The sequence below is a fragment of the Megalobrama amblycephala genome, linkage group LG10 (genome assembly GCF_018812025.1).
Source record: "Megalobrama amblycephala isolate DHTTF-2021 linkage group LG10, ASM1881202v1, whole genome shotgun sequence".
NCBI classification, from domain to species: Eukaryota; Metazoa; Chordata; class Actinopteri; order Cypriniformes; family Xenocyprididae; genus Megalobrama; species Megalobrama amblycephala.
In genome coordinates, this window is record NC_063053.1 from 9997148 (window position 1) to 10012641 (window position 15494).

The following is a 15494-nucleotide window of genomic DNA, read 5'->3' on the forward strand; positions in this document are numbered from 1 at the left end:
GAAATCCGTTTTATTTTTTCCCAAATTCCGTTTAAATTTTTCTGGATTCCGTTTTTTCCGTTTTATTTATTTTTTGACTCCATTTTAATGGTTAAATAATGAATCTTGTCCAATTTACCAACAATTTAATAAAAGTTTAACAAAAAAAAACAAAAAAAAAAACATGATAAACGTTTTATTCTTTCCCCTCAAATTTTTTTTTTTTTTTTTTTTTACCAAATTCTGTTTTCTGGATTCCATTTTAATGGTTTAATTCCATTTTAATAATCAAAAAGCATTGAATTCTTAAAAACAACAATATTTATTTATAAAAAAAAAAAATTATGATTTTTTTTTTCAGAAGTTCTGTTGTGTATTTAATTTTTTTCTGGCAATCAAATGAACGCATACCATTTAATTTATCTTTTAATCATGAAATTAAACTTTTTTGTCAAACAATGTGCTGCACAACAGAGCTTTACTGTTAAAATTATAACATGGAAGAAACATTGAGATTATTGTTTAAAAATATATTTTAATAATTTATTGTTAAATTAATTTATCTAAATTCTACTGTACAACAGTAATATGTTTCTGTCAAGTTAAATCAAACTTTTATTTTGACGGTTTGCCTAGAGCTTTGAGTTTCTCTGTGTTTATGACGGTATTTTTCTCAAACGAAGCGGTTAAATGCTGATGAAGTGACTTTCAGAGCAGCTCTGGAGATGAATTTGTGCGTTCATATAGTGAGGCGACAGAGGACGAAAACACTGCGAGCGTCGCATGTGCTTCAGCGTGCGTGCGCCCGCGCGATTGTGTGTGAGGCGGTGTGAGGTAAATGAAACTGCGCTTCCGCATCATTCATTTCAGAGTCACACAGGTATGCAGGATTCATGTTTAAATAGTCTTTTTGCGGTTTAATATTCACAGACACTAGTCTATATTGCGATTTAATTTAAGTGTACTGACCTGCTTTTAATTCATTCATCAAAAATTTGACAAATTCCGTGACATTCCGCGTTATATAGTAAATTCCGATTTTATGAATGGATTGCGCGATTCCGTCCGCGATTCCTTGATCGCGGAAATTATAGGGCCCTGCATTGCTCCTGAGCTGAAAGAGATGTAGCCCTGAATCCTTTCTGTTGTTTAACATGCACAAAGGTAAATATATTAACTTATTAACTTAAATAATATTAAATATATTATTATTATTTATGGCCCTCTCTGAGTTGTAATATAAAAGGTATTTTTTTTTATATTTAATTGTTTTTTTTTCTCTTAAAAAATGAAATTATTGTAATTATCTACTCTTATAGGAAAATAATTTATATAATTCTTATATATTATTAAAGTTGTTAATGTGACAAATAAACTGGAAGTAGGCTAATTAATTTTGTTAAATATATCTGTTTTAGCTAGGCTAATTATTTGATTGAAAAGTCTATAAAGTCTACACAATTTCATTAAATAAAATTAATAAAAAACAATTAAATATTTACAAGATGATAACATGATGCTTTTTTAAAAAATAAATTATTGAAAAAAATAGTAGTTTAGTACATTTATTATTTAAGTATATATCATTCAGATCAGCTAGTATTTCATTACAAACACATTTTTTTTGTAGCAGTGCTCCCACATCCTACTAGCATTTTTATTGAATATTACAGTAGGCTATGTTTGAGATGTATTACATCCATTAAACATTCATTACATACTTTACATTGTTCTGAAACCGTATGCCTATTCACAGAAAGCATAAGCATCATATATTGTTTGGATTTCCCTGGAGCAGAAGCAGTTGTATTGGGCCCATGTGACAGCACTTTTCCAGTGGCAGAATGTTCAGATACACAGTGGACTGAGAGGGTTTGTGCTGCTATATGACGCCAGGGAACTCTTTTATTATATCACCCAGGAAACTGCAAGACGCCAAATGAAAACAAATGCGACTATTTCTCCTTCCCTCACTCTCTCTTTCTCTTCCTCTTTTTTGTGTCTCTTCAGTTTCTCTCAAAATGCAATTCACTGCCAAGGTTGTTGCTCAAATTCCACACCAGGGATTGCCATGCTAACCAAAACATTATAATATGCAGCTTGCTCATTTCATTTTGTTGCAACGTTCATGTATTTTTGTTGAGTATGTGCCCTGCCACTGAGTCTACAGGGACAAACAGAAGACGTGTGCTTTTCCAGTTTGACTGTAATTTACTTAGCTGAAAACAAATACTTTTTTTTATATTAGACGCAAACTGTGAGGACTGAGCTTTTACAAACACTCCTTTGGAAGATAGATAGATAGATAGATAGAGAGAGAGAGAGATAGATAGATAGATAGATAGACAGACAGACAGACAGACAGACACACCATGGGTGAGGTAGATCCTCTGAATAATGAATCCCATCATGGATACTGAGAAGGTAGATCAAGTTCTGCCAACACACCCAAATACCTTCTCACTTAAAGGGAACCCCTGGTATGAAGACTTGTATGGCTAAATATAACGTAAATGATGTCTCTTACTGAAATATGGAAACCCATGAAAATTTTACGTTATTTAAAAAATACATGACATATTTGGATAATGGGGGGTGCCATTTTGTGCGTTCTACGTCGATGACGTCAAATGGTTGCACTCACTGAGCTACTGACACTACCCTGTTGCTATTTTTACCGCAACACAACTCGAAATATAATATACGATGCCACATTGTGCAGCTTTTGGTTGTAATTTCAGTCGAAGGGCAACAAGAGAAGTGATGCAAGTCTTCACTGCTTTACTAGCGATGAAAGGAGAAAAGAATGGGAAGTTGTGAAGAATGTGGACGAATGAAACTTCCTAAATATCTGCAACTTTGTTCTCTTCACTTTAGCCTTGATGACTTTGAGGCTTTTAGTAGACCACAGCTGAAACAGCTTACAGTTGGCGATGGATATAAGCTTAGGCTTTAACCAAATGTTGTGGGCAGCCTATAATATCTCGATTGAGACAGACTGCCTCAAAGCTTGTGTGCGCTGTGATGCACAAGATATCTGTGATAGCATAAAACAGTAGCATCTTCTTAGCATGTTATACTGTGTTTAATGCATTCAGACAATTTTTACACGTCAGTCATACAACAGTAGTTCGAATTGCCACAGAGACATTGCATGTCTTCGACTAATTTTGCACTCTGGTTCAAATTGAAAAGGCCGATCGAGTTTTAAAAGGAACCCTGCGGTTGTATGTGTTACTAGATTACCAAAACATACAGATAAAAAGTATCAAAGGCACCAGGGCTAAAGTGGAGAGAACAAAGAAGCAGTTAGGAAGTTTTATTCGTCCACATTCTTCACAACTTCCCATTCTTTTCTCCTCTTATCGCTAGTAAAGCAGTAAAGACTTAGAACGCTTCTCTTGTGGCTCATCGACTGAAAATTACAACCAAAAACTGCACAATGTGGCATTGTATATTATATTCCGAGTTGTGTTGTGGTAAAAATAGCAACAGGGTAGTGTCAGTAGCTCACAGAGTGCAACCGTTTGACGTCATCGACATAGAACGCACTGTGCACCTGAACAAAATTGCGCCCCCCATTGTCCAAATATGTCATGAATTTTTTAAATAACAAATCTTTCATGGGTTTTCTACTACATATTTCAGTAAGAGACATCATTTACATTATATTAAGCCATACAAGTCTTAATACCAGGGGTTCCCTTTAAGCATTTATCACGCAACTATTGTGGAGTCCAAATTTGGTCCTGTAGTCTTGAATGGCAATTTTTAAAGATTAACCTTTTTTTTTTTTTAAAACTTGAGACAAAATCTTAAAAAATGTGACTATTGTGACTAATGTGTCCAATAGTCAACGATTTACCTGCCTAACACAATAATGTAATGTCTTTTGAATTATCTTTGATTGGATGTTTATTATTGATACATGTCATTAATATTGACACCAGTATGTGATTAATAGTGATTATAACTATTATAACAAAAAATGTGCAAATCACTCCACCAGGAGATCCAGTGCTAGATGGGCTTCTTGCTTGGGCTTTTTCTCAATTTGGAATTAAATCCTAAGACGCTGGGCTAAACTTCCATTTGATTGGTTTCCTAGAATAGTGAGAGAATTAGATAGTATCTTATCTCCATCCCTGTGGACACCTTTAACGCCGCAGCATTAACAGTAAATACCAGCAAAACAAACAAGCTCAGCCAATCCCAGCACGGTAATTAGCCTAATTAAACTGAGGTTGTACGCGACGTGATTATACATCATTAATTTCGACCTTACAGTTGCTGTAATTAAGTCGCTCATCACATCAGCTCCCTTGTAAATATCATTTTCACTCTTCTCACTCAGACACTTATTTATTTCATTTATTTATTTTTCCTCAGAGGGAGAGAAAGCGAGAGAGCGAGAGAGCGAGAGAGAGAGAGAGAGAGAGATGCTGGTGAGATGATTAGCAGCAAACGATTAGCTCAAGTGTGTGTGAGTACTTTACTCTGTGGGAATTCCTTGTTGAGTGAACCCTCCTCCTCACTTGAGCAAGTGTAAAACTATTCTTCTTTTTAATGCATAAATTATATGCCTATTAATCATTAATACTGTCAATATAATACCCCTCTTTTCAAGCAGTATTGTCTATTCATTGACTTTACCTACTGAAAGTGCTTTTAGCTTGCAAAATACTTGGGAGAAAGTCTTTTCAGAAGAAATGCAGCTTGTGTTGATGTGTATATTTGAATGTAGGGCTGCACAGTTTGGCAAAAAAAAAAAAAAAAAAAATCATGTTGAGATTGTTGACAGATTGCGAAATGCAGCACAAATACTTAAACATCTCAAACTGCTATACTGCTTGTATATCAAAGCTAAAAGAATCAAAGGCATAAAATCATTTTGAAACAGCAGCTTTCATGTTTAACAGGGTGTGAAACACTACGAGCTAGCAAATGATGCCTTTTGTCTTCAAATTAAGTTATTTTGCTCACGCTCCGCTGCCAGCAAAAGAGTTACTCTTAAGGGTGTTCACCAGGGTACGAAATTAACTTTTTGCCCACTAGCTATAGTGAGGTTTTATATAGAAAAATCAAAAATGGCTGTGGCCACATTCACAAAGCAGCAGAATAAGGTTGTCAGTCCTGTATTTGAGTCCTTAATATGGTTACGTTCACACACAGTTCAGTTATTTACGGGAGTGACGACTGCATTCTAAAACCAAACTCATACCCGTAAATTTTCGCAATTCTCAGAAAACCTGCGCTCTGTGCACAAAAATGTTAGTAATAAAAATGCAGTAACATGTTCATTCTTAGGATTATTCTATAAAGATATTGTCTTGATGTAGTTGTGTACTAATTTTGATAGGCAATTTAAAAATATATATGTATAAAATATATCGATAGTATAGTATCTATATCTGAACAGATCGAAAATAGCTGTATCGATTAGGGGTGGGAATCGGAGGGTACCTCACGATACGATACGATCACGATAAATGGCTCACGATAACGATAATATCGCGAGTCAGCGATTCTGCGATAATCGATATATCGCTAGACAATCCTATAACGATACATCGCGATATTGGTCTTAATATGAAAACAAAATGCACGTGAAAAGGTTAAGTGCAGGTTAACAGATAAATCCGATCTTATATGTACATTTAATAGAGTTCACGTCACCGAAAGCAAGAAATATGAGGTGCATTTTATTGACCATCAGTTAATTTCAAAATCAAAGACTGCAATAGGAGAGAGCGGCAACAGCACTGGTATAAGGTCTCATTACTTTTAATGAAGATAATTGTGTGTTATGCGTCTGCGACTTACTTTCACTTTCATATGCGGCAGTTTGCGCGTCAGCTTGCTGAAGAGATCTGCGGCGATGTGTGATGCAGTAGCGTTGTCATATCCGACTCTCGCATGTTTCAGTTTTAGTATTTTTGGGAGAAGTAAAATTTACATATGTAGTTTCAACAACCAGATGCATTTAGACTGATGCATAGACAGTTTTGACTGGAATGCATCCCAGACCATCTCCTGAAGTGGTTTGAGCGATTGGATTTAAATCCGTCTCAAATGCGTTTTTTAGGCATTTAGACCTGGTCTTTTCACGATCAGATAGCTATCCGATCAGATAAAATGCATGAAGTGACCAGGTGCAAACAGACCCTTTGACGTTCTTCAAGCGCTTAGATATACACGGGAGCGTTTGAAAGCAGGCGTCTATCAGCGGATCCCTAATATATGCTTTCAAACGCTCCCGTGTATATCTAAGCGCTCGGTGAAGAACGTCAAAGATGTCTACGTTTGTCACATCAATGGTATAAAAGTGCGTCAAGACTTTGAACTTAAAGGCGCTCTAAGCGATTCTGAGCGGAGTAACTTCCTGTTGACGTTCGAAGTGTTGTCAAACAAAACAGAGGCTAGCTAGACCCTTCCTCCTACTCCTCCTGGCCCTCCCCTCCGTGCTTCCTGAAACAGTCATGAACGCGCATTTAAAATGTAAGTAGCTTGCGTATTGACGCTGCTTGTCGGTTATTGGCTGGAGCATGTTTATTATGCTAAGTGGTCCAAGCTGCACCAATTTGTTTTTATTGCAGTTTTCGGAGCTTGTGGCGACTACAGAGACTGCGTTTTTTTTACAGTGTGTTCAGGGGACAGGCAGCTAGCGCATAGTGAGGAGATGTTTGCGGTATGTGACAAAAAAAAAATTGGGCCTAAAAACGCGTCAAATCGCTTAGAGCGCCTTTAAACGTGGCTGGGCCATCTACTTTACTCACACTGCTGTCTGCACAGAGAAGGACGACGATATATTGCCATATCGATATTTTGTCCCACCCCTAGTATCGATATCTGAAATGGTTCCAATACTACTTTTCTGCAGTATCGATATCAGCTGCGCATTCTCGCTCTCTCCTCTCTTTGACGGTGAACTGACACACACCCGCCTTCTCCGGGTCGTGTCCACTGGCGCGGTGCAGAGCGAGCGTTTTCAATTCATTCTTATGGAGCGTGCGTGAAACTCAACTTCAATAGGAATTAACTAAAAACGCTCACTCTGCTCCGCTTGCTTCGCACCAGTGGACAAGCACTGTCACTTGTCTCATTCTCTCCGGTTGAAAAGTGTTTGTATTGTGCATAATTTTAGTTATTCGCACAGGTTTCATGCTCACACAATTTAAGTGGGTGCACCACTGATCTATAAAAGCGGTGCTCTCATAAAGCCACTCAAAAGCTTGCGAGAACCAAATTGACCAAAGCCACTTTTTCGTGGCTTATTGTGATTAAACGGTCAAATACATACAAAATTATGTCAAAATGTCCATCTTTCTGAGTATTCAGGTAAATACAGTCAGTTTTGGAACGTATATACTTATATAACAGTAACAGTGTAACAGTATATTGGATCCATACATAAGCTCTTAAAGTGACAGCAGCCTACTAAACCTGTTTAGAAGTTAATCAAAGAAAAAAAGAGAAAGTCACTCGCTGCTCTTGACTGAAAAACTTTTGTAACTTTAATTATAGGCATGAATCTGTATTTCATTTTTACTTTCATTTCTGTATTAGTTCTTACCTGAACCCTACTGTTAGACCCACCTGAAAAACTTAAAACCATGTTTATTTCATTTGTCTCTTTATTCTATTTTATTTATTTATTATTTGTGCTATCATTTGCAATTTGTTCTAATTTTATTACTGTTTACTTGTCTTTTTTTTTGTAAACGTAGTTCAGTTGTTTAAAGGTGCCCTCGAATGAAAAATTGAATTTATCTTGGCATAGTTAAATAACAAGAGTTCAGTACATGGAAATGACATACAGTGAGTCTCAAACTCCATTGTTTCCTCCTTTTTATATAAATCTCATTTGTTTAAAAGACCTCCGAAGAACAGGCGAATCTCAACATAACACAGACTGTTACGTAACAGTCGGGGTGTACGCCCCAATATTTGCATATGCCAGCCCACATTTCCAACATTATAAAAGGCATTAGACAAGGGCAGCCAGTATTAACGTCTGGATGTGCACAACCAAATCATCAGAGCAAGCAAGAACAATAGCGAAAAATGGCAGATGGAGCAATAATAACTGACATGATCCATGATAACATGATATTTTTAGTGATATTTGTAAACTGTCTTTCTAAATGTTTCGTTAGCATGTTGCTAATGTACTGTTAAATGTGGTTAAAGTTACCATTGTTTATTACTGTATTCACGGAGACAAGTGAGCCGTCGCTATTTTCATTTTTAAACACTTGCAGTCTGTATAATTCATAAACACAACTTCATTCTTTATAAATCTCTCCAACAGAGTAGCATTAGCCGTTAGCCACGGAGCACTATCAAACTCATTCAAAATCAGAAGTAAACAATATAACAGTATACAATACTCACATAATCCGACGCATGCATGCCGCATGCATGACGAACACTTTGTAAAGATCCATTTTGAGGGTTATATTAGCTGTGTAAACTTTGTTAGGGCACTGTTCAAGGCAAGCGCAAGCTCTGTGGGCGTGGACCACGGGATTTAAAGGGGCCGCAGCATAAAATCGGCGCGTTTATAATGATGCCCCAAAATAGGCAGATAAAAAAATTAATTAAAAAAAATCTATGGGGTATTTTGATCTGAAACTTCACAGACACATTCAGGGGACACCTTAGACTTATATTACATCTTTTAAAAACATAATCTAGGGCACCTTTAAATAAAGCCTCCTTGTGCTATGTGTAAGCTAGTACAACAAAAAGCCCCAAATTATCAAAAAAAAAAAGAGATAATTTTCTGATTTTCAAATTATCTGTACAACGGTATGGCAGTTTTCCCTGTGTTATCGAAAATGGTATCGAATATCGATATTTTTCAAGGTATCGCATCGAAGTTTGAAATTCCAGTATTGTGACAACACTAATGGCCATAGAAAAAACAGGGTTTAGTGCAAGTTTTCCCTGCCTGAAATTTTGTCCCAGTCCGGCCCTGTGTGTGTCTACTCTGTGTTGTGGGTTTTCGTTTGTGGTTTCGCTTTCAGTAACAGTGACGGAGATATGAGCTGTATGTCATCTGAAGGTTTTAGATCCAGTCACTCTTCTCCACCGGAGCTGCTCCTCGTCAGTTTTGTGTTCGCAGCTCAAATGCTTCACTCTCCACCCAGATATAAAAGCTGTTGTTGGTTAATGAAGATTTGATGGATGAAGTCGCGGCTCGATTGGACTCTTGTCTAATCAAATGTTATAAGTTTTATGGACGTTGCCATCATTCATACTACTTCAGTCGCTGTTCCTATGGTTACTAGTAAGAGAATACGGGCTTGACTCCCATTGCCCATTCATACAGACAGTATTCGAGACACTTCTGTATGTTGCTTTTTGAACAGGCTCACACCTGTTAGTAAATGCATCCCAAAAACTGACAGTGTGAATGTAGCCTTTATTGATGCAAAAGAAAACTCTTCTCATGCATTTGTTGTATTGTAGCTGCATGTATAAGATTTTGGAGTTTATTTTTAAATATTGAGAACCGGACCCAAAATTAAATGTCTAACCCCTGAAAACTGATGCAAACTGAACAACCACTACATTTTTTTGAGAAAGAATTTGGATTTTTATTTGGACACATAGTATTTGACTCACATTTTAAAGTTAATTTCTGTAGCCACCGATGTATAATTTTTCCTCACTGAGATTCATGCAGCTTTTTACAGTTTATCAGGAACCAGACAATGATTGCATTTGCATATCAAATGTTTACATCAGGAGCAATGAACTTGTAATGAGGTTCACCTGGAGACATTGCAACCCTCAACATGAAGCATACATTATTTATTTAGAGAGATGGATTTCACAGCACAGATGTCGATTACCAGCTGTGCTTTGTTTCTACTAATGTCATAGAATTTTATTAATCACAAAGGCTTGACTGTTCAATACCAGTACACAAAGGTCCAGTGTGTAATTTCTGAAACACTAGTAGCACTAAACAGTTGTGACTGTTTTTCATGATGCCACTCTGAATGCATTGGTGATCGTGTTCTTACCCTGTGTTTGTGTGTTGCAGGTTGGAGATGTCGTGGTGTGAAGATTCTGGAGGCAAGATGACTTTGGTCAAGTTGCTCCTCTCCTTATTGCTGTTACACACATTTTCTGAAGGTAATGACACACATACGCATGTTTGTATGACTATCTTTGTGAAGGACATTCATTGAAATATTGCAACCCCGTCCTTACCTTAACCATCACAACTAAGTGCCTAACCCTAACTTTAACCCTAAAACCAAGTCTTGACCCTCAAACAGTCCTTTAAAGGGGTGTCAGAAAGTGAGGACTGGCCAAAATGTCCTCACTTTGCTCACTTTGTCCTCACTCTGATGGCCTAGAACTCAAACTGGTCCTCACAAAGATAACTGTACGAACACACACACACACAGTTTCTTAAGTAAACAGAAATATTATTTCACAATATTACTGTTGTTACTGTATTTTTCATCAAATTTCTGTTCTAGCATTCCGTCTGTGCAGTTCTTTACAATGTTTGTCTGTGCAAATGTCAGATGAACATTTTTTACTTTTTTTTTCAGCATCTTGGAACATGACCGCTGTATTTTTATGGCACCGCGTATCTTGGGATTCTTGTTTTCATTCTGTTCCATAGAATTGCACTCCATCTAGCTGTCTTTGAACTCAGGAACACATCCATGTCCTGCTAAATTGTTAATTTAGCATCAATGCGTTCATTTTTCATCAGTTTTTTCATAAGTAATTATACCTAATTAATGTGTTAAATTGACATTCCTTATTAAAAGTGAATGTAAAAAATATCCAAAGAAGCGTTAAATCAGTGTGTGACGTCTAAGAAGAATAAGACCCGTTTATGTAAACCTGAGGTGATGGCTTGGCTCATGAATATTAATGATATAACAACATCGGCAGTGACTAATTAATATTCATGAGCCCTGTGGCATCACACCCCGCCCATCTTAAGTCCTCCACTAACTTGTTGCTCACGGGTCAAATGTGTCTCTCAGACTTTAAGATTAAAACTCTGATTGTGCTGACAACGGTCCCTCTTCTGTGTCACTCTCATCTGTTTCTCTCATTTTTCAGCATGCTCTCATTACCTTCCTGTTGTCCTTCTATCAGCCCTCATGTCCTGTCTTTTCTCAGACATCTCACTCCATCACTGTTCTCTCACACCTGTCTATCATTCCTCACTGTTTGCGTGTGTGTGTGTTGGACACCTGCGATCTGCGGCGGCACATTTAACAAGACACTGTCGCTGCCGCTTAACATCAGTCCAGAGGAGTTTATAATTCACTGCCCTCTTCTTCCTTTTCCTGTCTGCGTCCTTTCTTTTTGCTGAACCTCTCTCAATCATTTACACACTCCATCTTTCTTCATGAATCTGCCTCGCTCCTCTCTGTCTCTCATAGGTCCTGTGGGAGCTGTTCTCTCATGGTTATTAGCTCTCTGTGATTGGTTCAGGGTTTTGAGGGTTAAATGAAATGGAGGTAAATTAGGGAGGGAGTTTGAGCCCTGAACCCCTGAACAACTCAGGACTGAATGTTAAACACTCCTCGCCCAAAAGAGAGAGAGAGAGAGTTTAAAGGAATAGTTCACAAAAAAGAAAATTCTGTCATTATCCAAACTTTTTCACAATGACCGTGACTGTCAAGCTCTCACAAGGACAAAAAACATCATAAAAGTATCATAAAAAGAAATTCATATAGCTTGTGTGCTATATTCCAAGTCTTCTGAAGCCATATGATAGCGTTGTGTGCATTTGCATTATTCACCTCTTCAAACAGACTCTCATGGCACTTCAGAACTATTTTATATTTTGTAAATGCATGATTTCCAGTGAATAATAACCTACATTTCAACTACTGTACAGCTTCAGAAGACTTTTAATTAGTGCTGTCAATCAGTTAAAAAAAAACCTAATTAAGTACACATTTTCTGTAATTAATTGCACCTGACTTTAACATTTTTAATATATTTTTATATTGTAATACATAATTTAACATCAAAACTCTAAATTAACATAGAAACACTATGAAGATGGTATAATTTAAATATTTGTTTAATGGCATATTTTTGCTAAGTACTATGAATGAAGGCAAGTATCACTGATAACAATACTGCTACTGATGTCTCCATTTAACTTCTCATAATTTGTAATAAAAAAAATAAAAATTAAAAAACGTCAGTATTGCAAGTATTTACACAAGTTGTACTGATTGCAGTATACAAGATATGGTGTTTTTTAGTCACAACCCAGACTATCAAGTGCCCAAAAAGGACCATAAAAGTACAGTAAAACTAGTCCATAGGACTTGCACACCGTACTTTAAGTCTTTTGAAGCAATTCAATAGCTTTTTGTGAGAAACGGACAGAAATTCAAGTGGTTATTCAAATCTTTCTTTTTGCCCAGTTTGCCCAAATCAGAAGGATACACTCTAAAAAAATATGGTTCTTTGAAGGTTCTTTACATGTAGTAACAGTTCTATTTAGAACCACATCACCCCAAAGAACCCTTTTCATGCTGAAATGGTTCTTTGTGTTAAAGCTCAGGGTTCTTTTTCCCCTGCCTTTTTTTTTTTTTTTTTTCCAAATCTGTAACTGTCAAAGCCACATCGTTACTGTTTTTTGGAGGCTTAGCCATTCAATAACATAGACTGTCAAGACACTCTCAGCAGGTAAATGATTTCTTTCTTAAAATGTCTACAAATTTTAACTTTCAAATTGTAACTGGTTTCCTACCAGTCACCTTTATCACACCATTGAGGTCCTATAGCACTTAGCATGGTTCTTTATAGAACCTTATAAAAAGGGTTCTATTTAGCATTGGGTTCTGCTATTGTTACAAACCGAAGAACCCTAATTTGGTACTGTTTAGAACCATTTTCCTTTAGAGTGTAGAGCAAGAATCATATGAAGTACTTTTGGACCATGAACAGCCTTTCTGTTCTGCTACTCATTTTGTGTTACTCTGAAAAAAGAGTAAAGGTGAAGAGTGAAGGTGAGTAAAGGATTTTCATTATTTTTTTTATTTGTATTTTTTTTGGTGAACTTTCACTTTAAGGTAAAAAGTGGAAGAGGTGGAAGAGAGGTGAGCTGTCTTCATAAAAAATGATGATGTCTGTGAAGAGATCTGATATGACGTGAGTTTCTGTCCGACCTGTTCACTCAAAAGACTCTCAGTCAATGTCACAATGGTAAAACATCAGCTAGCAAGCCAGTTTCACACATCCTGTGTCTGTAAGCAGCATAAGTACAGCTGCGGGTATTTGCGGGTTTTTCCTTGACGTGGCTGTAAATTCTAAAATTGGCTAGAGCAGGCCATTGTGAACTATTACAAAGTGTAAACTAAACTGCTTCATTAAACCCTGTATTGTAAAGAATGTGTTGATAAATTGGTTAATAGGTGAAGTATGTACGATTTTTGATGTTAAAATACATTTTCTTAACCAAGTTTATTGTCTACTATTATGGCATTTTTTCCACTGTACGGTACGGCTCACTTCAATAGTACCACCTCGGTTGAGGTTCCAAGTGAGCTGTACCAATAGTAAAATGTGACGTGTAAACACTGCAGATCACTGATTGGTCAGAGAGAATCGTCACTACCAGCGTCAATGGATTTGAAACACGAGACACCAAACCCGCTAGATTTAAATAGTCAGTTACAGCCACCGCAGTATCATTTGTTCACACAACTTTTTTTAAATTACTTGCTTTAAACGACCATCGCACGCAACTTGAAAAAAGAAATGGCTGTATCGTGGTCAGTAGTAGAAGTGCAGAAGTTCCTCTCGTTGGTAGCCGAGGAGCGGATCCATGCCAGTAGATGCGGTACAACTATAACAATCAGTCTATAATCCCACCCACTTTGAAGTGGTACCAAACTGTAGTGGAAAAGCAAACCGAAAGTAAAGCGAGCCTAACCGTGCTGTGCCATGCCGAGCCGAGTCGTACCACGCAGTGGAAAAGTGCCAGTCAAAAGCTGTTCATGGCTTTATCTCTCCAAAAAGTGTAAAAATTGATCCCCCCAGGCACCATCTAAACATTGAGAGTGGTCCACTCAAATCTGTCAATCTCTTTCCAGTCTTAAAGGGTTAGTTCACCCAAAAAGGAAAATTCTGTCATTTATTACTCACCCTCATACCGTTCTACACCCGTAAAACCTTCGTTAATCTTCGGAACGCAAATTAAGATATTTTTGTTGAAATCCAATGGCTCCGTGAGGCCTGCATAGGGAGCAATGACATTTCCTCTCTCAAGATCCATAAAGGTACTAAAAACAGATTTAAATCGGTTCATGTGAGTACAGTGATTCAATGTTAATATTATAAAGCGATGAGAATATTTTTGGTGCGCCAAAAAAAACGACTTATAAAGTGATGGCCGATTTCAAAACGCTGCTTCAGGAAGCTTCGGAGCATTATGAATCAGCGTGTCGAATCAGCGGTTTGGAGCGCCAAAGTCATGTGATTTTAGCAGTTTGGTGGTTTGACACGCAGCCGAATCATGATTTTGGCGTACCAAAAATATTCTCGTCCCTTTATAATATTAATATTGAACCACTGTACTCACATGAACCGACTTAAATATGTTTTTAGTACATTAATGGATCTTGAGAGAGAAAATGTCATTGCTGGCTATAAAGGCCTCACCGGAGTCTTCGGATTTCAACAAAAATATCTTAATTTGTGTTCAGAAGATTAACAAAGGACTTACGGTTGTGGAACGGCATGAGGGTGAGTAATAAATGACATTATTTTCATTTTTGGGTGAACTAACCCTTTAAGGCGAGTGCACAAAATAGGATTCTCAAACACATTTTGAGAATCCTACAAGATTCCCATAATCCTAGGCTAAAATCTGTAGTCTTTGATCGCTAGTTTGACATGTTAACAGACAGCCGATTAATGACCATTGCAATCAAATTTTACCTCAGATGAAATTCTGGCAGTGTCAGAAGCTTTGCCGCACAGTCCTGCAGTGCGACTTCTCCTACGACAAATGTTTTTAAAGACAAGCCGTGATCAAAATTAACGCTAGAGCCCATAGATATCACTGTCAGTTCGTACTGCCGTTGACACTTTCTCCAACAAGTGGATGCAGTGAGACCTGTTTTCCTGTTTGTTCATGTGATGTGCGACATAAAGCCTATTGCTTACTCATGACACACAGCAACAAAGCTAAAATAAGTAGAACTTATGTTAAACCTTTTACTGAAAATAGCCTACTTTTACCTGTTAAGACATTCTATCACAAGCACCCGTAAGAGCTGTATTTGTGATGTGTGAGTTGGGGGAGGTGCAACCCACGAAAGGGGCGTTTGCAAGGTTGTTTGAAAATTGCTTTTTTTTTGTAATTCCGTTAGGTGCCACTAGTGACGCAGAAACTACATACTTCACCTTTAAAGGGATAGTTCACCCAAAAATGAAAATTCTGTCATCCTTTACTAACCCTCAAGCTGTTCCAAACCTGTATAAATTATTTTTTTCTGCTGAAC

The 15494-nt window shown here is 37.2% G+C and overlaps 1 protein-coding gene across 2 annotated transcripts in view; it reads left to right on the top strand.

Moving 5' to 3' along the window:
* cdh23 (cadherin-related 23) overlaps positions 1-15494 on the top strand; it is a 292980-nt gene that overhangs the window by 24060 nt on the left and 253426 nt on the right. For both annotated transcript variants that reach the window (XM_048204503.1, XM_048204504.1), the window contains exon 2: positions 10034-10125. In XM_048204503.1, coding sequence (XP_048060460.1) covers positions 10041-10125 — 85 coding nt within the window. In that variant the 5' untranslated portion in view covers positions 10034-10040. The remainder of the gene's footprint in view (positions 1-10033; positions 10126-15494) is intronic.